Source organism: Astatotilapia calliptera, chromosome 17 (assembly GCF_900246225.1).
Source record: "Astatotilapia calliptera chromosome 17, fAstCal1.2, whole genome shotgun sequence".
NCBI classification, from domain to species: Eukaryota; Metazoa; Chordata; class Actinopteri; order Cichliformes; family Cichlidae; genus Astatotilapia; species Astatotilapia calliptera.
In genome coordinates, this window is record NC_039318.1 from 3,478,369 (window position 1) to 3,505,954 (window position 27,586).

Genomic DNA, 27,586 nt, shown 5'->3' on the forward strand with positions numbered 1-27,586 from the left:
TTTTTATTAAGAGAGATGAAGTTTGTGTTTCAGTGATGTAATGACTGTGCCCGGAGGCATCCTTGTCAGATCCCCGACCCACCTCATTCAGCTCCTTTCAATGTGAAGGAGTAGTGGCTCTACTCTGAGCCCCTCCCGGATGACCAAACTCCTCACCCTATTTCTTAAGGGAGAGGTCAGACACCCTTTGGAGAAAGCTTATTTCTGCTGCTTGTTTCTGCAATTTTATTCTTTTGGAGAGCCCACGGAAAAAGACTTTTGGACTGCCTCAAAGAAATTCTGGCATACTGTCAGGCGACTCAGGACGGGAAAACAGTGCTCTACCTACACTGTGTATAGTGCGGGTGACTTGCTGCTGACTTCGACTAAGGATATTGTCAAGCGTAGAAGGAATAATTCGAAGTTAACATTCGGTTTCAAGAAAAAAGTCAAAATATGGACGTTATGTGTAGGCTGCTCTAGAAAATGCCTTATGTAGATGAGTTAGTGGAAGAAATTGATCAGCCATCTTACTGTCTTGTGATAAAACATACATCCTTTTCATTTAAAAAGTGTAACCATCGGTATCCCTGCATCTGTCCACTGCCAGCAACTTCATTTTATACAAATCAGGCCAACTCTTACATTTTTGTGCTTTTTGCTTCTGACCTGACGCAGCTTTCTGCACCATCCTTTCAACATCCTTATACTTATCACCACACTGTGTTTGCTAAAAAAGGAAATAATTTCCTTTCTTGCAACGAAAAGTACGATTTTACTAACTTATCTACACAAGGCATTTTAAAGGGGGTATATGGTTGTTCCAAGAAAGACTGCCTTGAAACAATGGTAACCTCCACATTTAAACTTTTTTCTTAAAATAGTATTTTAACTTTACTCTCAAAATGATCAATACATTTTTTTTCTTAATATGGCCCTAATACTCATTTGTCAGCTTAGACACTATGAAGCAGATCAGTAAATCTCTGAATGTTAGAAGACCACGGCCATGAACACGAAAGGCGAGCAGATGTTCTGTACATCTAAAAAAAAGGATTTATATAGTAGTAATCAGCATCTCTAGATAATGTAGTTTATATGGCGCGTGTATGCATGTAATGAATAAATCAGTCCAGTTTTTACTGCATCTTTTTTAATCAATTTTACATCAATGATCCTGTTATAGCCAAACATTTTGTCAAAATGCTTAAAAACACAAATAATCTACTTTAATTCTAAGGAAATTGAGTAATTTCTGTTGTAAATATTAATCAATGAAATTGGGAGGGAATGACAGTAAAAACACACTTGAGCTGAGATGTGATTTTATCAACTGCACTGCCTCCATTTGTAGAATGATTGTGCTGGATTCTCTGTTCTCAGGAAGTCCACACAAGCAAGAACAAGTACTAACTTGTGTTCTTGGGTATTGAGAAACAGCTCCTGACTTTCTGTAGATTTTTCACCTGGAAAACGTAAAGGTCAAATCACATCTTTAACAAACTCCAACATGAGGGGAAAAAGCTGCTCCTATCAGCAGCCATTTGTTTTACAAAGTAAAGGTTGTGATGCTGATCGTAGGAACAGACAGTGCTGTTTTGGACACTAGAAAGAAGTTTACTTTTATTCCACCTGAGCTCAGTAACGCCTCTGCCTCTTGCCACAATTGCACTGTGTAATTAACCCGCTCACTTCCACACATAACAAAGTCTGCAAAAAGGCTTCTAGACTCACCTTTTATCAAGGTGTCATGCATCTTTTGTATAAGAAGGGCTGCCTGATGACTCCCTGGTTGATAATTATACACATCTGGCCAATATGAATACAATCTATAAAATTCTAATCATATGATTTGCTGCTTACTCGTAAAGATTGAGGAAGACCTTCATTCTACACCTGGTCACTAAGCTAATGGCAATTACCTAAATGTTCATGTGCTTTTGATTTAATGACCTCGACTCACCTCTGCACGAGATTTCTGGATGAATTGTAGAGTTTTCGTGTGGAGAAACCCTCTGTAGACCTTTCTGAACTGGAGTCCAGGAATCACTATCTAGATTTTATTTATTTATTTTTGTCACAACTTGTTTTTGCCTCATTTTTAAACAAGCAAAATAACTTTATTTTTCCTCAGTTAATCAGTAATATTTCCAAAGCAATTGACAGGACACAAGAGGTGGAAAAGAGAGGGGGCCAGGGTAGAGTTGCTGGAGACAAGTGTCAGGAGTTATTTGTGGCAAAAGGATAGCAGCAAGAGTGAAGGTTGAAAGGTTTACAAGATGGTACCTGAGGCTTGTGTCTATTTGTAGACATTAGGTTTGAGATAAACAGTCTTTGCAGTCTGTACAGCCTCTTGGTAAACAGAGAGACAGTCCCTAAGTATGTAAGGAAACATACAGCTCATCCTTCTTCCATCTTCTCTCAGCGCGTCTGCAATCATGTCTGAGCCTCTGCATATGTTCATTCAATCACTGCTCTGACAAAGGCTTAGAGCACATCCTTTCTGGAAGAATGTTAAGACCTGCAGCAGGGGACTGAAAATGAGGCACTAAAACCTCTTTTTTATATGAGAAACAGAAAAGTCATTGGGCCTGCCTGGTCACGAACTAGTGTTATCCTTACTGTGCTTTTATTATGGGCATTATACTTTAACAGGCTTCTCTTCTTAAGCTCAAGCTCATCATCAGCTGCCTGTAGTATCAGTCCAGTATTTTGCTAATACCTCAGTTTGGTGATAACACTGCTGATGTCCACCAAATAAAAGTAACATGATTAATAAAGAAATGTGACTAGCATGTGTCTCTATATGTTTTGCTGTTTTCCTGTCAGTGACCATGATTCATCACGACTGAACTAGGGTGTACTACAAAGCCAGCACACCCTAGCTGAAAGTCAGTTTTCCGTGTGGATCTTTTTACTTGTAACTTGTGCTGAGCCCTTAACCTGGTCGGGGGTGGTTTGTGTTTACTTTTAGTTTAAAAATCATCTGGAAGCGCCACATTTTCACCGATTCTTTTATTTTAAGCATGTAGTGTGCAGTGCATCATCATAATTTTTTTAATCATCTGGTAACATCTTTGACTGAAGTGGGGATCGTTTTGTGTTTTAGTAAGGAACAGCTTGGCTTCTTCCACAGAGATCTACAAAACACCAATTTTTATCCAAGTACACTGAAAGCTTGAAGCAGAAAGCTTGGCTTAGTGGAAAAACTTCATAACCACCATTGTGATACCCACTATTTCCAACTAGGGCTGCCACGATTAGTCGACTAGTCACGATTACGTCGACTATCAAAATCGTCGACGACTGATTTAATAGTCGACGCGTCGTTTGAAGCTTTGTACGATCACAAAAGACGCAGGAATAATAGCAGGATTTAAGAGTGTAATAACGGACTGAAACAGAAGATGGCAGCACTGCATGTACAAGGATGCCAGCTGCCGTTAAACCCCGAAGAAGAAGAAGCGGTGTCCCAGAATTCATAGCGCAGCCCAGCTCAGTTTCCAACAATGGCGGCAGCTAGTTAGTTTTAATATTACTCTTATTATTCTTTCTGGGTCACAAAATAAACGTTTAACATATTTTCAGGCGAGAATGTAGCTGTGTAAACCTCAAATATCAGCTCAGTTTATCAGGACACCGCATATTTTCAAAAGCGCTCCGACATTTTCGGAGACGTCTGTTACCCACTAGCTCGATAGTGGGGCAAGGCTCACTAGAGCCGTGAGAACACCGGACTCCCGGCAAATCGTTTTCAAACCCACCGCCGTCTTTTGCTACTTAGGTTAAACATGATATATAAGTCACTTAGATAACTTTAAAATGTTATTGTTTGCCTTTTTTTTTAGTATTTTATTTGTTCCTGAGTAAATCGGTTTGGCTGAGATTAAAGTTATAGTTTTTACACAGCTGAATAAACTTCAAGCAGACAGCTGATTATCAGAAGTGTGAGATGCTCAAGAATATACTCCGGTGTCCTGTTATATTTTAGATAGCAAGGAGCAGACGGCTGAGTTTATTAAACTTCACCGAAACAATCTGCAAATTTCATTAAAATTTAATAAGCTATCATCTTGTCTTTTTTTTTTGTTAGCACATACCTTAAACACTTAAAGCTGTAAGCTAATGATAGTTATATAAGAGCAGATGCTGCTGGTGCAATAAGCTATACGTTTTACGTCCAATGGATCTGATTAGTCGACTAATCACAAAAATAATCGGTGACTAGTCGACTATCAAAATAATCGTTTGTGGCAGCCCTATTTCCAACTAAGGTTTTAGGTATTATAGAGTCAGCTAATGCAAAGCAAGCCAGACTGTGTTGAATTTCATTCAATGTATACCCCTCAGAACGGCACTATTATCTCATCGTTGCAGCTCTCCATTTAAGAACCACCACTGAGTCAAAGGTTATTGTTGGTTTTTACAGTAATAGATAATCTGTTAGTATATAAAGGTTTTTTTTTAAACAGTTCACATTTCAGGTGTCAGCAGAGGTGTACAAAAAGCGTAAGAGCGGAACTTCAGAACTTGTAGTCTGTCAGAGAGGAGAAAGATCACCTTTATTTCAGCTCTGAGGTACTGCAATTAAGTGGCATTTATACCAGGGTAACCAGAGGGGATAATACGTATTTGAAATATATAATTTAGCCTCATTTCTGCTGTCCAATACAAAGAAATGTAACTTTAACAAATGATTCCAAATTGCAAAACTCTCAGTTGTGTCTCTAATAAAACCTCTGTAACTTTGCTCTGCTTCACTTCAGCAGCATCAGGTAATGTTCATATGCTGATTCATAGTTTTCTTCCATTTCTGATCTACTGCAGAATATTTTTAAGGCGGTTGTCTGCTATAAAAAGCTAGACCAGCAAAATCTCCTTCATGTTTTTCTGCATTTTATCCTCAGTTACTTCGACACAAATTCATCTGCTGTGATGCTTACTGATGAAGTCTTACAAGTGTCAGCTTTGTTTTTATATATGGATATGTACTGATAAATGATCAGAATTATAATATTTCGAAACCGAATCGAATCAAATCAGGACCTTGTGAATTGGAATCAAATCAGAGAAATCAAAATCGATGCCCAGCAATATTTATTTGTGTCACAGAAAGTTATATTTTAAATGTCACTTAAAGTTTTGTGGCCACTCTCATCTGCCATTGTTGCTTTTGAGTTTCAAACAAAATACATTCTGGAATAATTGGCTGTACCAAGCACATGCAAGTCCACACCGATGCATCCTTCATAAAATGGGCGGAGAAAGATGTCCGTGCATTTTGAGCATAGTTGACTTGATACATACGCTGAACTTTAACAGTACTTAAGATGCGACTGACAACATTTTACAGTTACACAAAAATACACACAAGGACTCGTTTTGAGAAAGAGACAGTGTTAGCTACTGCTAAGCTAGCTAATGCTTTAAACTATTGGCTACAAAATGATGTAGCATAGACCTATAGTATGCTATGTTGGGTGCCTTTTAAAATATCAGCATGTGGTTGTATTTACCTTAATTTAATGAGCCGTCAGTTCCAATAAATACACCACCAGATTGAATGAAATGAAAGTGCAAGGGGGGGCGTGTGTATGGGAGTTTGACACAACGACTTACAGACTCCAAAAATTAAGATGGCAGCCCCCATAAGTGGGAAATTCTGTCTTTACTCTTGTACAAAGGAAGTGGCGCCACGTTATCCATCTCTTACACATTTATTCATACACACACACAATAAATCCCCCATTAAGTAAAGCTGTTATAGATTAGCAATGGTAACTGAACTACAAAAGCAATAATAATGGAATTATCCTATCCTTCTAAATATGGCTAGAAAATTCTAGCATGCAGCAGTACCTGTGAGGGATGAAGGTAAGGTTCAGGGGAGGCCAGGTTGGTCTGAACAGAGAGGCTTTTCTCCAGGAGGGCCTGAGGGAACCCCAGCCGCTCAAAGGTACTTCGTTTCCAGTGGTGGCCATCGCTCTGTGCTAGTGCCTCGTCCTCACTGAACGCCCTCACCACTGGTCCCGGTAATGGCAGAGGCACTGCTCCGTCGCTCTCATAGCCATCTTTAGAGCTGCCAGCTTGGGAAGCACCACCTCCCTGCCCAGAATCCCAACTGCACCTCTGTTTCATCACCTGCTGAGCCTCCCAAGCAAGTCTGGCCTGAGCCAGCATGGCTTCAGATGCTGTCCCAGTAAGCTCCACCTCCCCATACCGAGTCAGTTCCTGTGGGAGGGATGGCTTGCGGCTTTTGCGTTTGCGGTTGCCAGAGGGAGAGAAAGCCCCAGGCCTGGCTGTAGAAGAAGAAGAGAGGGAATGTGTCTGGCTGGACGTCCAGGATATGGAGTCCTCATAAACTAACCTCTGGCTTCCCTCTCCACCCTCTCCACTGTAGTCCAGCAGGAGGCGGGGGTCTCTGATCAGAGATTGGCTGTGTTGCAGAGTGTAGGACCCCCCATATGAACTTCCATAGCCACCGGTTGTGCCGTAACGCAGAAGACGGTCTGCTGTCTTGAATCGAGGACTGGAAGAAGACTGCTCCACGTACACCAGCTGCTTAACATATTCCTTGCCCACAGGACTGTACTCCAAACTCTGAGTCTTTTCGGGACACTTCTGCCTGGTCAGAACCAGCTGGCCATAGGGTGACTGTCCCTGCTTGGGGGAGTGGTAAAGGGGGACTGAAGATTTTCGAGCAGGTGACTTGCCAGTGCTGTAGAAGGAAGAAGAATCAGAGAGGTGCATGTCAGTGGGAGGCTCTTCATAGATGGGTGGGGACTGAAAGTCTGTTGGCGGCTCCTCATATAGTGGGGGCTCATAGGTGTAGCGGGGTGAAGGAGGCTGGGAGTCAGCTGAAGTGAGTCGATGGGTGTTTGAGCCACCCAGCTCTGCCCGCTTAAGAAAAGGAGACTGACGGCGGTCGGCATAAAGAACTGGGGAGCTGTCAGGTTCTGAAGAAGGGTTTCCTCCAGAGGGACAGCGAGCTCGTGAGGTGGTGCCCCCTCCAGAAGGAGTGCTAGGGCTGGAGGGGTCACAGGGAGAGTAACCATTTCCCTGATGGGCCAAGAAGCTGGGCTCTCTGTCTGTCACCTTGATCAGCATTCGCTCTTTTGTACCAGTATTCCACCTGAAGGGAGAGGTCCTGGTAGAAGAGAGCAGAAAAAAAGAGAGGAGAGACATTTTGAAAAAGAAAAGAATAGATGCAGTTAGAGGATATTAAAGTTCATTTTGAACTTATCAATTCCTGTTCCAGTTACTCTGTTACAATTAATCTTGTAATTATTAGAAAATACCTCATAATCACATTTATCTGAAAGTGATTGTTATTATAAGGTAATAAAACCAAGATTAACTTGTTCCTAAATGATGGGAAGAGAAAAGCATGCAGAAAGAGAGCAAAAGCTCATGATATGAAGTAATATGCCTGCAACAGAACGGGATCACTACCATTTAATGATGATGTCACTGCTGATAGTAGTAGTAGAATATAATCTGAACTGCGCAGGACTAAACTCTGCTCAGATTTGACCAAATGCGGCAAACGTGATTGGACAGCAGTTTAAAATACCAGTGGGTAACGTCCCAAGGCATACTGCAAACGCAACCAAAGGGTTTCTGAAAGGAAGTTATATTTCTGTGAGCCAGTCACTCAATCACAACAGAGCATTCTTTTCAGTTACAGAAACAAAAGTAAAAGGCAGAAAGACCAAAAGACAAACAGCAACTGGATTCGAAAAATTCAGCAAGGTTTGAAAATAATTTTAAAATTAGAGTTTGAGTTCAGGGAACAGACTAGATCAGAGCGTGCATCAGCAGCATCTTTTCAGTATGTGGAAATGCTTAAACATCTACAAAAAAGACACTGGATGGATGGGAGCATATTTTGATCTAAAACCTTCAATACGTACAACCTACCAGTTATATAGGCACTGTCGCAGAATTTGGAACTGAGAAATGATAACAAGCTGGATGGTCTTTCTCCTCTAAAGCTTAGAGGATGTTGCACACATGCTTTTAAAAAATGATTTCATGAGAATGTTTTTATTTCTCTGGCCACAGAACAGTTTTCGTTTTTGTTTCAGTCATTTTGACATGGGTTTTTGCCCAGAGAAGATGGGTGTTTCTACATCATATTCACATATGGCTTCTTCTTTCCATGATAAAGCTTCAACGTGCAGATAAAAATGATATGGCATAACAGACTTGTAGATCTGAAGTAAAAAGGTAAAGTACCACTATTGTATGACTTACTGTCATGCCGTTAAAAAAATCTGTGTTGAAAGTGAGAAATACATGTGTTCTTGTCTCATATTCACATAACTAAGTGGGGTTTTTTTGGGTAGACTGGGGGAGGGGGGGGGGTGCATCATAGAGGTTGCACAGTGCCATTCTAAAGGCTGAACATTACCCTAAGCATTGTTCTAGTGTGCTGTATACCTGTAACTAACTCAGTCTTACCTATCTGCCTCCTCTCTGTTGCCTTGTTTTTCGGACAGCTCCTGGTCAAGGGAGGACGAGGTGCTTCCTTCTCGGCTGACTTCGCTGTTCCGTCCTGGGCTGTTGTCAGCAGATGCTCGCCGCCCGCCACCTGGAGGACGAGTGATGGTGGCATCTGTGTGCTGCTTCAGAGTCTGCAGCTTGGCCAAGGGTATGATGTCACATCCCTGAGGCCGATGCCACACTGTGCGTTGGGTGGAGGCGTTATAGTAGTAGAAGCGTGAAGTATTGGGGTCAAACAGCTCCCACCACTGGTTCTCACCGGTACGCTTGATGCAAACACCCTGTGGTGGGTCCCACACGCACTCACCCGTTAGCAGATTGGCATACATATGCTCCCGTGTCCGTGGCTCAATGATTTCCACCCACTCCAACCTGTAGGGGCAGATTGCAAAATGATAGAATTACAGTGGCTACATACTCCATCTGCCAGCCTAACTAGCTGGTCAACAGAGCCCATCCACACCTCCCTCCTAAAACCCTCAATGTCTAAGGTGCAGATAAACTTGAGAGGCAAATAGCCAAAGACCCCCCCAGAAAGGACCTGCAGACAACCAAGGACCCCAGAGGCGTAAATCAGACATTCTGAAGGAGACTAAGGAGAACCCACCCTACATGTTTGAGTGCCAGGGCCACAGATCCATACCCAACCCACGCAGAAGAGGCAAGCCACCCAGCCCAGTGCAAGCACCAATGACTACAAGGATCCCAGACCTAACATCCCAGGACAGCAAGGCAGTAATCACTCATGCTCCCCACCACCACCAATCAAGGCAGACACACAGATACCCAGAAACAGCAGCCCCAGCTTTCCAGCTCCCTGAAAAGTCGCCAGAGATCCAAAGACCAACCCTGGCCACCTGTAAGGCACATAGGTAGATGAGACTAAAGCCGAGCTCCCCCTAAAACAAATTCATCCAACTGTTTTTTTTATTGAGGCAGATATTCTCTCCAGATTAATGTGACCTAGAATTAAATTTGTAGTCAACTAAGGTTAATAACGGAGTTCTACAGGGTTCCATGGTAGGACCAGTTCTGTCTATGCAGACAGTGTCTTTAGAAAACATAGCATACATCTTTACTGCTATGCAGATGATACCCAACTTTATCTATCTCTGAAGCCAGATAACACACCCCAATTAGTTAACCTGCAGAAATGTCTTAAAGACATAAAAACTAGTTTATGCATTTATTACCTCTAGGCTGGTCTACTGCAATTCATTATTATCAGGATGTTTCCCCGAACTCCTTGAAAAGCTGATCCAAAATGATGCAGCAGAACGCTGACAGGGACTAGAAAGCGAGAACATATTTCCTTTTATTGGCTCCCTGGTTAAATCCAAAATTGAATTTAAAAACAAAGTACTGCACCACCCCATTAGAGCACGTCACTCTCAGACTGGGAGCTTACTTGTGTTTCCAAGGGTATTTAAAGTGGAATGGGGGTTAAGAGGCTTCAGCCTTGTGCAACCAGTTTGGATTTGGGCAGCAGACATACTTTCTACTTTTAGGATTAGAATTCAAACTTTCCATTTTGATAAAGCATATAGTTAGGGCAGGGTCAGGTGACCTGGAATCCTCAATTAGCTATGCTGCAGTAGATCTAGGCTTCTGGAGGAATCCCATTTTAATGAAATGCATTTAATCATTAGTTCATATTAATATCTGGCTCCTGTCCACAGCATGTCTTTTGTCCTATCTTCCTCCCTTTACTGCCAAACAGTGGTGGCAGATTGCCACCTCTCCCTGAGCCTGGTTCTGCTGGAGGGTTCTTCCTGTTAAAAGAGATTTTTTCCCACTCCCCTCTGTCGCCAAAGCACTTCTTACAGGGGCTCATCTAATTGGTTTTCTCTTTTTTCTCTGTATCATTGTAGGCTCTTTATTTTACAACATAAAACACGTTGAGACAACTGTTATAGTAATTTGGTGCTAAATAAATAGAACTGAACTGAATCTGTTTGCTAAAACTGCCGGACAGGACAGGTTTAAAAAAACTAAATAAAAAATGTTGTCATCCACCCTCTTTTTTGAAAAAATCTTGACCCTTCTCTTCTTTAAAGAATTTAAAGACCAATTTGAAAATTACAGTTTACTGCTAAGATTTGAAACTTACCAGTTTACATCTTATAACTGTTCCAAAGAGACAGCCCTTCTTAGCGTCTGCAGTGACATTTTGCATACTGATGCAGGCGAAGTTTTGTTCTGCCTTGACCTCTGCCTTACTGATACCGTTGAACATTTTGATCAATAGGCTGAGATACTAATGTCTAGTATTGGATGATATCTGTCTCAATGTTTCTTGTCTGTGGCTGTTTTTAAGTTCTGGTTCTCTTCGACTTCTCCTACTATAAAGTTCTGTTTTGGGCCTTTATTGTTTCTGTTATGATTTCTTCCTCTTCAGCACATTTTAAGCACTTTTAAGGAAATCTCAGTGACAATTCTCGCTGCTATGAAGGCGACATTCAGTTGCATATCTCTTTAAAGCCCAAAGATGTTTCCAAGCTGGATATTTTGAAGTACTCACATACCACAACATCACTAATTCAATTGCACTAGCTCACAATTCAGAGTACACACTAATTCTGGCTCTGGTTTTGACTTTTAGACCTGTGGATAAAGAAGCCGTCCATCCAACCAGTGTAATGGTTGGATGGACACCAGAGAACTTTCGATCTACAGCAACTTCCACGCTGTCTTCACAGCTAACAAAGTGTTGTGATGGCACAAAGGAGAGGTGTGTTTCATTCGAATCCAGGTGCCCACTAAAACCCAGCGGCAGCTATTTTCCTGCCTCCACAAGTAACTGCAGAAGACAACAAGGCAAACATGGCCACCAAAGCAAAGTAAAATTGCACTCTGTACAAAAGCAAAAGTCATCCAGTGCATGCAAAACGAGTCTCTGTCTCTAAGTAGACAGGGACTTCTTTACCATCTACCATGTTTTCTTTTATTTGTTTTTTTTTAAATAAATAGTCCTTTTGTGCACTTTGGGAGGCCAGCATAACAAATTACATGTTCAGAACATCTTCTGACTATGGTCGTGTCCAAATTCATGGGCTGCATCCTCCTGAGGACGCATTTGTACACCGATTACGTCACAGCGACGCGCCGAAGGCTGTACAAATTCGTAGACTCCTCCGAATGCAGCCGACAAATGCGTCCTCCTTTTCCCCGAATTTGAAGGATGGGTCGGGTGTGTCCTTCGTGGCCCACCATATCCCAGAATTCATAGCGTGGCCCAGCCAAACTCCAGTTTCCAATAATGGCGGCCGCTACTAAGTTTTAAAATTACTCTTATTAATCTTTCTGGGTCACAAAATAAACTTTTAACATATTTTCAGGCGAGAATGTGGGTGTGTAAACTTCAAATATCTGCTCGGTTTATCAAAATATCCCATATTTCCAAAAGTGTTTCGACGTTTTCAGAGACGTCTGTTACCCACCAGCTCGATAGCTAGCCGGGAGCTCGAGGGTCACTAAAGCCGCCGAGAACGGCACAACTCCCGGCACATCATTTTCAGATCACCGCGGACTTTCGCTGCTCGGGTTAAACGTAATATATAAGTCACTTAGAAAAACTAAAAATGTTATTGTTGGGCTTTTTTCAGTGTTTTGTTTGTTCGTGAGTAAATCTGTTTGGCTGAGATTAAAGTTATTAGATTAGATAAAATAAAACTTTATTAATCCCCCGGGTGGGTTCCTCCTTGGTTTTCACACAGCTGACTAAACGTCAAACAGAAAACTGATTAAACAGAAGTGTGAGACAGTCGAGAATTTACGCCAGTGTCCTGTTATATTTTAGATAGCAAGGAGCAGACAGCCGAGTTTATTAAACTCCACCGACACAGCGGTGACGCAAATCAGAAGGCTAGACCGTCCAATTTCACAGCCGTTTACTTCCGGCCTACCCGACCATCTGAGGACCCGGCCCACGTAGACCGCGAAGGCCGGGTCCTCAGGAGGATGCAGCCCATGAATTTGGACACGACCTATGCCTGCATTTTATATTATATATGTATATTAAAAAAACCTGCAACAATTTTGTCTTCAAAGCTGATGTATTAGAAGCAGGAAAATTAGGCAAGTGCAAACTGGTGTGAGAATTGTGCAGTGCATATGCGTCTGCAAAGCTGCAGACCAGTCAAGGTGCCCACTGCCCAGTATGGTGCTCAGTATGGACATTTTCACTACTCAAACTTACATTTGTAATGTATTGTCATGTCATGTGCTCCAAGTTCAAGATCCTTAGTTCCAGTTTATCTTTCGTTTGTTTCTTGTTGTACGTATGTACTTAGTTTTAGTTCGTTTTTTCCAGCAGTAAAGCTGACACTTTAAGTTAAATGATCAAAGAACTGACCTCACAGCCCACTGTTCATTCAGTGGGCTAGTCTCAGTTATTGTGCAAATGTACTGCTTATAAGGTTGGGAAAACCAGCAGTCAGCTGACACTGAAGAAGTCACTTTGATGAGTGACGAAAAGTTTCTCCCACTAAAAAAAGCTATGTCCAGATGAACAGAATCAACTTTTTGGGACACTTTAAGCTAAGTTTACCATCTTTGAGTCTAGCGTTTGGGTCCAACCCCTGCCTGCCACACAGCTCACCTTGACACATTTCTCTGCAGACGATCAGTTAGCTGTTTGACGACTACTCTTTCTAGAATTTTCAGAGGGCCCGGTGGCGCCAGTGTTCGGCAGCCTCGCCTCTGTCAGTGCGCCCCAGGGCAGCTGTGGCTACAATGTAGCTTGCCATCACCAGTGTGTGAATGGGTGGATGACTGAATGTGTAAAGTGCTTTGGGGTTCTTAGGGACTAGTAAAGCGCTATACAAATACAGGCCATTTACCATCTTCTAAATTAGTGGATGCCATTTCCTCTGCAGCTTGCGAATTATTAATTCTACTTTAAGGTGCACATTTGAGAGTTATACCAAGGAGTCAAGTACTTCTGATTTAAGACTTTCTTTTTCAGAGGAACTACAGTGTCCAGGGTCAGATACCGTGAAGATGTAAAATTATCAACACGATAATCGACCTTGGATGGAGCAGAGTTCAGGTAACTGCTCCACACTGTTTGTACATGGCATTGAAGATGACAAAAGACGATTAATTATATCTTTAAATTAGTCTTAACACTTAGAAAGACATCTACTGTGGTGAAATCTATTCCCAACTGCTGTGTAATCCATTATTGTAAATTGTAAATTTAACCATAGACCCAGATGGAGTTTTAATTTGAAAGTCTAACTCTTAGCCTTGTCCATCCTAATTGGAAAACTCAAAAACCCACTGACTTTTTTTCTGATTTAGTACTCACTTCAGATCAAATAACTATTGTGTGTGATTTTAATATACATATAGATGCTGAAAGTGACAGAATCAACCGAGCATTTAATCTATTATTAGACTCAATTGGCTTCTCTAAAGTTATAAAAGAGCCCACCCACCACTTTAATTACACTTTGGATCTCGTTCAACGTTGTTGTTGAACTTTACATTTACAATAATGGATTCTAGAGCACCACCACATTAACCAATTATGGCCAATTAATCCCACTATCTCCGCTCTGGATCTTTATTTAACTGGCCTGTTCCGCTTCATCTGACAAGGATTCACTCTGACAACTGGTGTACCATTTCTTTCTCTCTTTTCTTTCTCATACACAAGGGGCACACATAGTACCTCGCATAACTATAGCTGCACAAGTCTCGGCAAGGCTTTCTTTAAGAGTTCAATTCAGTTTTATTTATATAGTACGAAATCACAACAGCAGTCATTGCAAAGCACTTTATATTTATATGAGGTAAAAACCCTGTACTAATGGAGACAAAATTCCCAAAATCAAGCTGGGAGCTGGTTCCACAGAAGAGGGGCGTGAAGTCTTATTAGAATTTTTGAGACAGTCCGACAATAATAAAATACATCCAAAATACATTCATAAAAAAGTTTTTTTTAACATCAGGGGTGACACAATGTTTCTAATTTTAGAGATATTGCACAACTGTAAGAAAGTAGTAGTTTGTTTAATAAGCACAATAAAGTAAAAAAAAAAAAAAAAACAACAGCCCAAGGTAATGCTACACAGATTAAGTATCTGGTTAGACATCATGTTTCAAAGATTTTTAGGGCCAAGTACAATAACCTAATCTGAGTGATGTGATTGCTGAAATGGTGTTACAGTTTTGTTTTTGTGGATGTGTGAATTTCAGAATTTGAGTAGGACCTGTTAGCTTCAGGTCCCACTTACAGAGAGGCACTGGTTTGACTGAGTTAGTAGTGTGACCATACAGCTTCAGCCTTATGTGAGTATCAAACCTCCAAATGAAAACTCAGACTGTGGCTGGTGCAGGAAAGTAAGTTCAATCTCTATAGAAGTTTCCCGGAGAAATGATAACGTCCAACCCAAGCTCTTTATTAAACCCATGATGCATTGTGCATTACAGGTTAAATAAACAGTAAATTATGGACTAATTAAATGTAAAAGGCTTTCATTCTAGCTAGATAAAATGCACATGGAAAGCATTAAAAATATAGTTAATTAGTTTGAATAACTTTGATTTTCTGAGATCTCTATTGCAACAACTCAACCTTTAAAACACAGAATAGAGGCTATAACCCTGGCATTGCTAAAAGCTCCTCCTCCCTCCCCTTAAAAAGGTCAACTTGCATAGATTGCATTTCTTCTCCCCAACCATTTGTCTTTATAAAATCACTGCTCTCCGTTGCTGGGAGACCACTGAGCACACTGGCAACACTTCCGAGGATTAAATAGGAAGAGGGTATTGGACAAGGACAGATGAGGAGTCGAGGTGGTGTGGGATAAAGCGATAAAGAAGTAGACATAAAGGCTATGATATTTCATTTCCTGCTCCTTACATAAGCAGAACCAAAATGTTCACACCTACTGGAGCTTTAACAACAAGCCCATCCTTAACAGCCCATGAGGGATTTGTAGGATTTATATCAAGTTATCAAAATAAATATTAAAAAAAACAAAACAGGTTTTCTTTTGGTAAAAAACATATTTATTAGGTCATAGGTGAATTATGACCAATTGCAATGGCCCATGTCCCACTGAGACTGCTGACAGTCTTAAGTCGAAGTATTGGAGCCTGTTCCTGCTAAGACACAATGTGACAGATACTTCTTTGAGGATTTTTTTAAAGGTGTCGTGGCATTAATGTTGCTGATGATGTCAGAAGTTGTGAAGAAAAGTTACATTTATGGAGAAACACATATCAAAGACTGCTCTCAGCTAGATCAACATCTTTTTGAACTTCTGCATTTTTTGACTAAGATGTCGCCGAGTATGGCAGCCTCGTCGCAGGCTCCCTCAAAACTACAATATTTTATGCCCTCCATATTGCACAATATTCACCTGCTGACTTTCTGTATATATATATATATATATTAGAGCTGGGCGATAGAACGATAACGATATGTATCGCGATATAACTTTTACTCGATAGAGAAATTAAGCTATCGCGATAGACCTCGCCACTCTTGTCCTCTTTAAAAAAAAATTTAAAAAAAAAGGTCAGCCAATCCAAATTAAGTAGCGCAGAGCCGAACCAATCACAGCCGCAGCGTCACGTCGCGTGACTTGTTACGTACAGCACAAGTGCCAAGCGACACGTGTGTTTGTTTGGGAAGCAGCCAGCGGGTAATGGAGCCAGCGCGTAATGGAGGAAATGAGTGTGCCGACTAGAAAAATCAACCGAGCGTGACCGAAGAGAAAACAGATGATGGTTCCAATGCCGGAGAGATTGTCGAACGGAAGAGCCATAGAAGTTCCGTAGTGTGAAGGTATTTCGGCTATTTCAAGTCTGACAAAAAACAGAGTAGCGCGCACTGTAAATTGTGCCGAAAGCAAGTCTGGAAATACAATAAACTGGTGCATGCGTCACACTGTGCGCCACGTTATTGTTTCGGTGAAATGAATTTCTACAATACTGTTACTGTTAATTCTACTCTCTGCAGTGTTTAAATGCTTACATATACACACAGTTACTGTCCCTCCACACATACGACTCGGTTCTGCTTCTATGCCCCAGCTTTGTTTACTTTTTCCCACCGAGGCTTCTAGACTTCTGATTGGCCAACATTTCTGCACGGTTAGGAATCTAGCGCCACCTGCTGCTTTGGCATGTTCATAGCAGCGTTTTCCTTCATTTCTGCCTTTATGTGTGGACGGGATTATTTTTAAAACGAAAACGGAAAATCTCCGTTTTCAAAAATACCCATGTACGTGTGGACGTAGCCTCAGTCTCTGACTGGAAGCGCTAATTCGTCATTCGGCTTTTGTCAGACTAAAGTAACTGTTAAAACTGTTTGAAAAGCTCAGCTATACAACAAGGAGAGATTGAGAATTTCCTTTTAGTTCTCAGTTTATTTGATATTGACAAAAGTTAGTTTTGTCTGTTCTTCTGTAAAACAAACTAAGATTTATTTTTAGAATTAATATTTTGTTTCTAAGTGGAATTGACAATTTAGTCTGTTTCGTTTGTTCTATTTTGAAACTTAAACGCTTTAGCGGCTGCCTTTTGTGTAGTTTGCAATATTTGCCTTTATTTATCTGAAAAAGTCTCATGTTCCTTAAGTACATCTACCCTGTTGAACTTATTATGGGAAATAAATATTTAAATAAAAACAAGCTGCTGATTATTTCACATTTTACTTGTGAGCAACGGCACATTTAAATCTTACAAATATAGTTATTTGGCTTATATCGTGATAGATATCGTTATCGCCTGAAATGAAAAAAACATCGTGATATGAAAAAATCTCATATCGCCCAGCTCTACGTTTCTCCAATGTTGTCTTCCCAACAGTTTCACTAACATCTACACTGGATGGCCAGGAAGCGTTCACGATGTCTTCTCGGGCGCTTCTCCGGTGCTGTTAATTGGCATCTGTCTTGTGTCAATGACGTAAAAGACGGATTTAATGCGACATGAGCGGCCGTGGCTCAGGGGGTTGGGAATCGCATCTGTAACCGGAAGGTCGCCGGTTCGATCCCCGGGCTCTCTGTCCTGGTCGTTGTGTCCTTGGGCAAGACACTTTACCCTACTTGCCTACTGGTGATGGCCAGAGGGGCCAATGGCACGATATGGCAGCCTTGCTTCTGTCAGTCTGCCCCAGGGCAGCTGTGGCTACAACCGTAGCTGCCTCCACCAGTGTGTGAATGTGAGAGTGAATGAATAGTGGTATTGTAAAGCGCTTTGGGTGCCTTGAAAAGCGCTATATAAATCCAATCCATTATTATTATTATGACCGCTCAAACAGCAGTCGCTTTCTAAAATATCAGATATATATCGGATTCAGGACCACATACGAAAGTGACCCAGGTCGGATTTGAAAATATCGGATTTGTGCCGTTCACACTGTCATACCAAGATCGGATATGGGTCGCATAGGGTCAAAAAAGTCGGATTTGATGCGCTTTCGCCTGCAGTGTGAACGTAGCCTTAAAAATATGGAGTCTAATCTTACTCTGGGTGGCATTACCATAGCCTCCAGTAACAGTGAGGAATGTTGGAGTCATTTTTGAGTAACGTAAGTCTAATGTGCCTTGTAAACAAATATATAATACTGTTTTTTTTTTCCCCAATTAGAAGCATCCTGTCTGAGAGCAAGCTGAAAAACTAGTTTGTGCAATTATTCCTTCTTGGCTAGAACACCAATTCATTATTGTCAAAACTCCCTAAAAACTTCAGTTAAACCAAAATGTTGCAGCAAGAGTACTGACAGCATATTTCACCCACACTAGCTCCCTGTTAAATCCAGAATCCAATTTAAAATCCTTCTCACCACATACAAGGTCTTGAATAATCAAGCCTCATCTTATTTTAAAGACTTTACAGTATCGTATCACCCCAATAGAGCACTTCACTTTCAGACTGCTGGTGTATTTGTTGTTCCTGGAGTATTTAGAAGTGGAATGGGAGGGCCTTCTCTTCCTAAGTCTGTTCTGTTAGAGGTTTCTTCCTGTTAAAAGGGAGATTTTCCCATTGTCACCAAGTATTTGCTCATAGGGGGTCATCTGATTTTTAGGGTTTTTTTCCTATTTTGTCTCTATAATTGTACAGCCTTTACCTGACAGTTTAAAGCAGCTTGAGGGAGCTGCTGTTGTGATTTGGTGGTATATAAATAAAATGGAATTGAACTCAATAATGAAGCCGGGTTCAAGGAACATTGCATTGCCACATAATGCCCTATAACACCGGACCTTAAAGAAACACTCTAAGATAGAGAAACGACAACAAGACCTTCTCCATGATACGGTCACTCTCCTTCAGATGCCCACCCCGGTTCACAGGATGGTGGAAGAGGATTCCATGGCTGAAACAGAGGGCGTACCTGAGGCAGATGACAACCACTCTGACACCTGTTCTTACTGCAAACAAAAAAGACATGCTGGGCCTGTGACTGCCCCATGAAGAGGGGCTAGAAGTGTTAATGGACCAACTGACCAAGCGAGGTGTTCCAGAGGAGGAAGCCACAGCTGCATATAACACACACACGCTCCTGCAATGAAGAAGTACTTGCTACTACCCATATGGAAAAGATATATATATAAATCTTATAAAGTTTGTATCTGTCTTGTCTGAAACTTGTATGAAAAGCATATAAGAGATAAAACAGATATAAGATCCCTTGAAAAATTATATAATGAAACTTGTATGTTTTGGATACTTACTAAAACAATATATGAAAGTAATGAGAAAGTGGCCACTTTCATGAGTAAATCACATATAAGTTTTTACTATTTCTTTTCCATATGGGTAACCTTGATACACCTACCTACACCAATACAGACAGCAATTAAGCCTTTAGAGCAGAAGAATGATTCTTTGACTTGTACTTATGTAAAATACTCACATAAAGCTTATAAAGCTTTCCCCAATTATACTTTGAATATTAGTGGCAAAGACATTGATTGTCTGACAGATTTTGGTACCACGTACTGTTATCAGAGTAGTTGGATTTCCTGCTTCGAGTGACAGTTTTCTGTTTGATCCTGTAGTACTATTGTTAAAGAAAATTTCACTGCCCCCTTGCGTTGTGGTGGTGCTAATGACACATTCATTTTTATGCTCCCCTCCTGTCCCTGACAATCTGTTGGTTGGCGATTTGATGTTTCTGATGGTGCTTACAGATATATATGTCTGTGTGTGTCTGCATACGCACACAGACATATATATCTGTAATCACACTCCTTCTGCAGCTGTTCTGGATTTTACTACAAGTGATTTGATTTATATTGTGATTTTGTTTCCATATCCAAAGATCCAAAGCAACTACCAGTGACAACAATACCCCATCAGCCTTGTATGGCTGAAGGGTAAAAATGATTGTGAATAGATTGTATACAGGGCAGTAAAAAAGCATTTGCCTCTTTTCTGACTATTAATTTGTCTTAAAATCATTTTTGATATTAGATAAAGATAACCACAGTAAATACAAAATGCAGTTTTTATGTGATTGTTGAATTATTTTATTTTTAAAGGAAAGAGGATTGCCAAATCTGCCAGGCTTTATGTGAAAAATGATTTGCTCTCCTTGTCAAATCATGAACTGGGACTAACCACATGTTTCGGGAAGCTGAGTTAAATTTCACCAGCCGCACTCAGGCCTGATTACTGCCAGACCTGCGGCATCAAGAAATCTCCTAAATAAAACCTGCCAACATGAAAAAGATGTCAAAAAGCAATCGGTCGTGCCACAAACAACAGAAAACGGAAAACTAAAGCCCTTCACATCTGATTGTCTGGAAAAGGGTTTGGACACTCAAGTGAACCACAGAGAGAGCCACTATTCAAAAATGGGGTAAACTTAAAAATTACTTTAGCATGAGTAGCCACCCAACTGAAATTATTTCAAGACCAGATCAACAAATAGATGATCCCCAAGAATTCTGGGAAAATTCTGTGGGCTGACTGATGAGACAAAATCTGAACTTTCTGGGAGGTTTAAGTCCCATTTTACTTGTTGTAAGTTAGTTTGATGTTCATAAAAAGAACATCAGGCTGCTTTGCTGCTTCAGGACCTGGATGACTTGTCCCAAGCAATGGAACCGTGAGTCCTGCTCTCTACCAGAAAACCCTAAAGGAGCATTTCACCTGGCCATCACGTCCCTGAAGCTGAAGCTCTCTCGGGACATGCAGGAAAACAATGATCTGAAACACACCAGCAAGTCCACCTCTGAATAACATTTATAAATAAATAAATAAGGTTTAATTCCTTTGATATCCTTTCAAACAAACCTTAATACTCTCCAGTGTGGCTGAAAATAAATAATTAGGCAAAGAGGGCTCGTTGTCAGGGCTCACTGCCAGTTTTCGAAAACTTGCAGATCTTGCTGCCACGGCTGACAAATATGCAAAAACTATGCAAAAACTAAGAGATCAGGAAGAGGGAAAATACTTTTTCATAGTAAATATACATACATAACAGGACAGATAACTCTTTGTAGTCGTTGCACAGTCATATCTAGAACAACAGCACAACGAAATTGGAAACTGTCCCACATCTGCACTACAGAGTCCTGTAGGATGCTGCGTTCCCTCCTGAGACAGCGAGTGCTGTACAGGTCCTTCACGGAGGGAAGAGGATGTCCAATGATTTTTGGGCCATATTAATGACCCTCTGAAGTGTCTTTTTGTGTGCCATGGTGCAGCTGGAGAACCGCACAGAGATGCAGTCAGCACACTTTCAGTGGAGCAGCGGTAGAACACAATCAGCAGCTCCTTCTGCAGGTCCATTTTTCTGAGGATTCTCAGAAAATGGAGACGCTGTTGGGCCTTCTTTAAAACCACCGAGGTGTTTGAGCTTGTCTATGTGCACACCCAGGAACTTGAAACTGGACACCCTTTCCACGCACTCCCTGTTGATGCTGACAGGCTGCAGCTCAGACTTCCTCCTTCTGAAGTTGACTGCCAGTTCTTTTGTCGTGGTGTTCTTGAGGTCCAGGTTGGTGTCCGCACATCAATCCGACAGCCTCTGAAGCTCAGCTCTATATCCTGTCTCGTCTCCCCCAGAGATGAGCCCCACCACGGTGGTATCCTCTGTGAACTTAATGACTGCGTTGTCTGTGTGGGTACTGACACAGTCATGTGTGTACAGAGTGTATAGTAGGGCACTGATAGTAGAACAGCCTTGTGAAGAGCCGGTGTTAAGGCTGAGGAAAGATGAGGCCCCACTCTAACTCTCTGTACACCAGAGGTGTTAAATGAATAAATTACCTCCTCGACATGTCTTGAAGTTCTCCAGAGGCCTGGTAATGAACTAATGACTTGTTGACCCAGGGTGATATCTAAAACTTGCAGGACAATGGCCCTTGAGGCCTGGAGTTGAACACCCCTGCTGTACACGGTCTGAGAGAAAGTCTCTGATCCAGCGGCAGGTGATAGAAAATAGCAATACGACGGTTAGCACTGTTGCCTCACAGGAAGAAGGTCCCAAGTTCACCTCCACCACCTGGCCACAGTCTTTCTGTGTGGAGTGTGCATATTCTTCCTGTGTTTGTGTAGGTTCTCTCCCACCATCCATAGACATGCGGTTTTTTGAGGGGTAATTTATGATACTAAATTGCCTATAGGTGTGAATGTGAGTGTGAATGGTTGTCTGTCCCTCTGCGTTTAGCTCTGCATAATCTGCTGGCAATCTATCCAACGTCTACCCGGCCTCTCAACCTTTGATAGCTGGGATAGGCTCTAGCCTCCACAACTGTGATAAGCAGAAGAGAATGGATGGATGGGATATATCTCTAAAACCTTTTTGCAAAAGAGTAAATGCCACTGTGAGCAAAGTAAAGCACAAAGGATTCCCTTTGTCTTCTCAAAGCTGCTGTAGTGCAGCCGCTAATTAGCATATTTCTGATATAATCAGTAAAGGGTTGCCTTTAAAATAATTTACCAGTTCTACAAAACAGAGACAAAAATAGACCAGTCTTCTATTCTAAAACACATTCAGAAAACCCAGCACAATTTAATGGACAGAAATATAAATACTGTGTGGATATTTTAAGAGAATTATGAAACTAGCTATATGAAACTCTCTTTAATTAAACATTTACTTATATTTTACATGTTACTTCTTTTCTTAAAGGAATGCATATAGCGTTGTGTTCACACACAATCCGCTACTAGCGGCAGCAGCAGCCTTGTTTTCTTCTATGCCAGAGTACAGAAAAAATGGTTATTATTCTCCAGTTTATTTTTCATACAGATGCTTGTAACATGTAATTGGCATGTTAAGCCAATTAACATGGCTGTCATCCATTTACTTTTCAGCTTCCTTTTCTTCTCTTCAATTTCCCCTGACAGAGAATCATCTGTCAGGCCTGCATCCCCAGTTAGCAGCCAGCGGAGTCGTAACACTTTGTTGTCTTCAACAGGTCTTCCCTAATCAGCCAATCACATGACAGCAACTCAGTGCATTTAGGCATGTAAATGTAGTTGAGATTCTTGAGACAACCTATTTTCTGTTGGCTTCCAGCAGCATTACATCACATGTCACATAGATCGAATAACCTCAAACTGGTTTCTTGAACACAACGGTGATTTCACTGTGCTCAGATGGCCTGCAGAGTCACCACATTGTAATCCAACAGAGTACCTCTGGGATGTGGTGGAATGAGACGTGTACATCACGGATGTGCATGACGTACAAATCTGCAACATTTGTTTGAGGTTATCATGTAAATCAAAATCTGTGAGGAATGTCTCCAGCACCTTGATGAATCTATGTCACAAAAGAAAGGCTATTTCTTAAAACAAAAGGCGATTGAGCCTGGTACCAGCACGGAGTACCTAACAGTGTCCAGTTAAAGTATACTCCATTTTACTACAACTACATTTCCAATAAATCTGTTTTCCTGGACATGAGTTTCTATTTCATTATTAGGCAACAGAATTAGCATGAAACAGGGCTGTTTAACAACTATGTGTTAACCAGTGATGTTCCACCCTGATAAAAGCAGTGCTTGACTTGTGAAATCTAAAAGCAGAAATCATTTAAAACATACAAAAGTAAAGCAATCTGTCTCTTTTTATCTCACACAGCACTGCCATAAAGCTCCTCACCTGTCAATATGTATATACAGCCTTTAAATTACTGCTATCTTGTGGTTGACTGCTGCAATTATTTCATTGAAGACTAGCTCTCTCCGTAATGCGGGCGTGTCCATCTTCAGCACTGGCTGGAGCTGGGCAAGCTGAGAGGCAGGCAGCATTGTGGATAAAACCAGAGTGCGAGGCAAGCTGCCGCTGGTCTGCTTTCACTGCTCTGAAATCAGTTACTATCCACGCTTCATATAGAAACACACCTAGGATTAGCAAGTAAACAAGCTTCAATGATTTAGCATAGTAACAGATGAGTTTCCTGTTGCCAACCACTTAGAGCAATGTATGCGATAATGTGATGTAGACAATGAAAAGACAACATGACGGCGTACCGCTCAGAGGTCTTGCATTCAGTCATCTTTTTGTACATCTGTTATACAATTTCATCAACGCGATGTTGGACAAACCTCATGTTCAGCAGATAAGACCTCTTGTTACTGGGTCTACAGAGTGATGGGATGCTTACAACAGAGGTTCTTCACTCGCACAACATAAGGATAACAAACAGAAACAAAGCTGTAGAGCCAGTGTGAAGGAAAGAATAAAGAAAACGCTTCAAAAGCCTCCGCTCCTCAGCCTTTTCCTTACAAAAGCCAGGTCTATTGTGAACAAAAATGGATGAGGTGAGGCTACAGCTGGAAGACAATAGTTCATTGGGGACTGCTGCACCCAGCAATACCTGATGAAACGCCCCCTACTTCAAAAACAGTTAAAACATGGGCTGGGTGCTTCTTTGCAGCTACAAGACTGTGTTGAGAATACAGACTGGAGTATTTTTGAATCTCAGGACCTGGAGGAGTACACTGCATGCATACTCTCCTAACCACTGTCACCGCTGACAAATGCATCCAGGTGTATGCCAGCCACAAGCCCTGGATGACACGTGAGGTCAGGACCCTGCTTAGTAACAGAAACACTGCTTTCAGGTCGGATGACTTGGAACTGCACAATGCAGCCACGGCAAACCTGAAAAGGGGCATCAGACAGGCCAAGCTGGATTATAACAACTAAGGACTATCTCCAGAACAACAACTTGAGGCAACTGTGGCTGGGGGTCCAAAACATCACTAACTACAACCCCAGACCCAGGGCTGTGGATGGTGATGTTGTTCTAGCGGAGACGTCTTCTTTGGCCGCTTTGAACAAAAAACACCAGACACAGTCACACCACACACACAGGCCAACACCAGCCACATCTTTGTGTTGGAGAATCATGACATGAGATACATGTTAAGGACAGTTAACAGGACCCCCAGAAATGCAGCAGGACCTGATTGCATCAGGTGCTGAAGGTCTGTACAGACCAGCTCACAACCTGTCCTTAGCACAGACCACTGTCCCATCCTGCCTGAAGGCCTTGACCATTCATGGCTGTCCCAAAAGGAACACCACCAGCAGCCTAGTTAACTTCCACCCAGTGGTTCTCACTCCATTCGTTATCAAGTGTTTTGAGAACCTGGTCAAAAGTCACGTAATTCGAGGACCATGTAAATTGAACCCCCACAAGTTTACACAGAGGGATAATAGAGGATGCCGTAGCCACTGCTAGCTGCACAACCTTGATTCATTTAGAGCACAAGGGCAGTTATGCTAGGCTTCTTTTCACTGACTTCAGCTCAGCATTTAACACAAACACCCCTAGCAGACTGGGAACAAAACTAATCAACCTCCTCCTCCCATACTCCATCTGACTCTGGATTAAGGACTTCCTGAGAGTTCGCCCACAGTGAGTTAAAGAAGGGCCCAAACTTTACCCAACATTCAGCCTCAACATTGGCTTGCCATAGGGATGTGTGCCGACTCTCCTGCTGTACACTCTCTACACACCCGACTGCACCCCACTCACCCAAGCAACTCAATAGTGAATTTCACAGATGACATGACAGCGGTTGGACTCATCATGGGGGAAGATGAGTGTGCATACAGGGACAAGGTAGAGAAACTGGCATCATGGTGCAGCAGCAACGACCTTTTCCTCAACACCACAAAAACAAAAGAAATAATAGTGAACTTCAGGAGAAGCACATCTAATTGTCATATACATTAATGGGTACTGTGTGGAGAGGTTCTGACTTGAAGGTTCTGGGCTTGTGCCTGAGTGATGACCTAACCCAGAAAACCAACACCTGCGATGACCAAGAACCCACAGCAGCAGACAAGTATAGCACGCTTCAATATTTCCTGCATGACCAAGTGAACTTAACAACATCTAAAGAATAATTCAATCAAATATTCACAACACACATATGACAAGGCTGTTGCAATAATAAATAATAAACAATAAATGAACATTGTTACATCTTTACTAACCTGTGCAATACCCAACCTGTGTAACCAATACACAATGACTGAAGCACACACACACACACACACACACACACATGTATATATCTATTTATTTATATTTCTATACTGTTTCTACTGTGTTTATTTACTAGAAAGGTTTTTAATTTTGTATTTTTGTGAATAGTTAGATTGCTTTCTTTGCACTGAATGAGACTGCATATAATTTTGTTGCACTTTTGGCATATTGACGATAAAAAGACTTCTCGCTGCTTGTCTTCCTGTAAAAGTCATCACACACTGCTGGTGATAAACAGTATCCATTTCCAAGGTGGTGGTAAGATCTGTTAAAATCCAGGCCATAGAAAATAGTCACACACAACGGTTTACAAAGTGTGAGGCTACTGTAGTTATAATTGAGTTATTACACTTTAAATAATTACTCAGAGAGGCAATTAGTCCAGCTGATTCAGTTACATTATCTTGTCCATGAGTGCTAACCACCGCACCACTGTACGGCTTCAGTATCTTGTAATTTGCTAAAATGTTGACAGTGGACACACAATCCCTCACCAGTAACATATCTGCTTGCTTTTTTCTGTAAAATATGCTAAATCAGACTTTTTTTATCTGCTTTTGGTGTCTTCAGCAGCATTAACTTTTCATGGTTATGTTTAGGCATTATTAACCACACTTTGGTTGTGGTGACAGAAGGATTGTGAGTCTGTAGTGAACAAGAGACAACATATTCACCACTACTCATACAACACTACTACACGTTTCATTCACCCAACGAAACACATTCATGCCTAAGCATATGCATGATTACACACCATCTTACACAAGGAAGACAAGGGATGGGAATTTGTAACAAGTTAGCAGTTACGATTCCATGATCAATATCACTTATTGATTCAATTCCTTATTGATTCTCATTGCGCTCTTAAAGACATCAATGGTCATCAGTGTTGGAGTCAAAAAAGTAATGGATTGCACAAAACACTTTTATTCAAAGTAAAGCAGTACATTACTTAATTACTCCCAGTAGAAAGTAATTCATTATTCAACTCGTTACGTTACATTGAGTTTCTCCATAACCCAATTACTAGTGAACAATTTAAACCTTTAGGTTACAGTTCCACACAGCAAAACAAATCCCCATCTTAATGAGCACACACATATGATCTTTCTCTTAGTGTTTAGGTATAAACACAAAGCCGACAAGACGAAGCAAAGATAAAAACCAGCCCAAAGAGTCTTCAAAGCGACGTCCACAGTGATTCTGCTTTAGAAACATGAAATGGTAGAAACGGAGGCTGCAGCCTGACTGTTCATCGCTGCTTTTGTTACCAGTTAAAGTTCAGGGTCTGGCTGCTGTGGTCGGTCAGCAGTCACTCAGCTTTAACATACCTCTGGGTTCTTGCTAGCTTAGTGTTAGCATGCTGTCTGTGCAGGCACTTGCAAAGAGGCAAAGTTGTGTTAGCACCATAATGCAGCCGTTTCTGTCTTGGATCCAGTTTGCACTTTACAACTGGGCTCTCATTCTATGCAGTAGAAATAAAAGTTCAGTCCATATCCCTGCTGTACACTGCTCTACTGCACACAAACTGAAATCAGCTGATTGTAGTGCAAGTGGAACCAATAAGCAGGATCAATAGGTAAGCAGACTAACAATTCCAAGGAAGTGAGCTGCTGGGAA

At 41.4% G+C, this 27,586-nt stretch overlaps 1 protein-coding gene across 4 annotated transcripts in view; it reads right to left on the reverse strand.

Annotated features, from left to right (window-relative positions):
- arhgap39 (Rho GTPase activating protein 39) overlaps nucleotides 1-27,586 on the reverse strand; it is a 52,907-nt gene that overhangs the window by 23,030 nt on the left and 2,291 nt on the right. For all 4 annotated transcript variants that reach the window (XM_026146463.1, XM_026146462.1, XM_026146464.1 and 1 more), the window contains exons 2-3: nucleotides 8,443-8,856; nucleotides 5,839-7,126 (exon numbers count right to left, since the gene is read on the reverse strand). In XM_026146463.1, coding sequence (XP_026002248.1) covers nucleotides 5,839-7,126; nucleotides 8,443-8,856 — 1,702 coding nt within the window. The remainder of the gene's footprint in view (nucleotides 1-5,838; nucleotides 7,127-8,442; nucleotides 8,857-27,586) is intronic.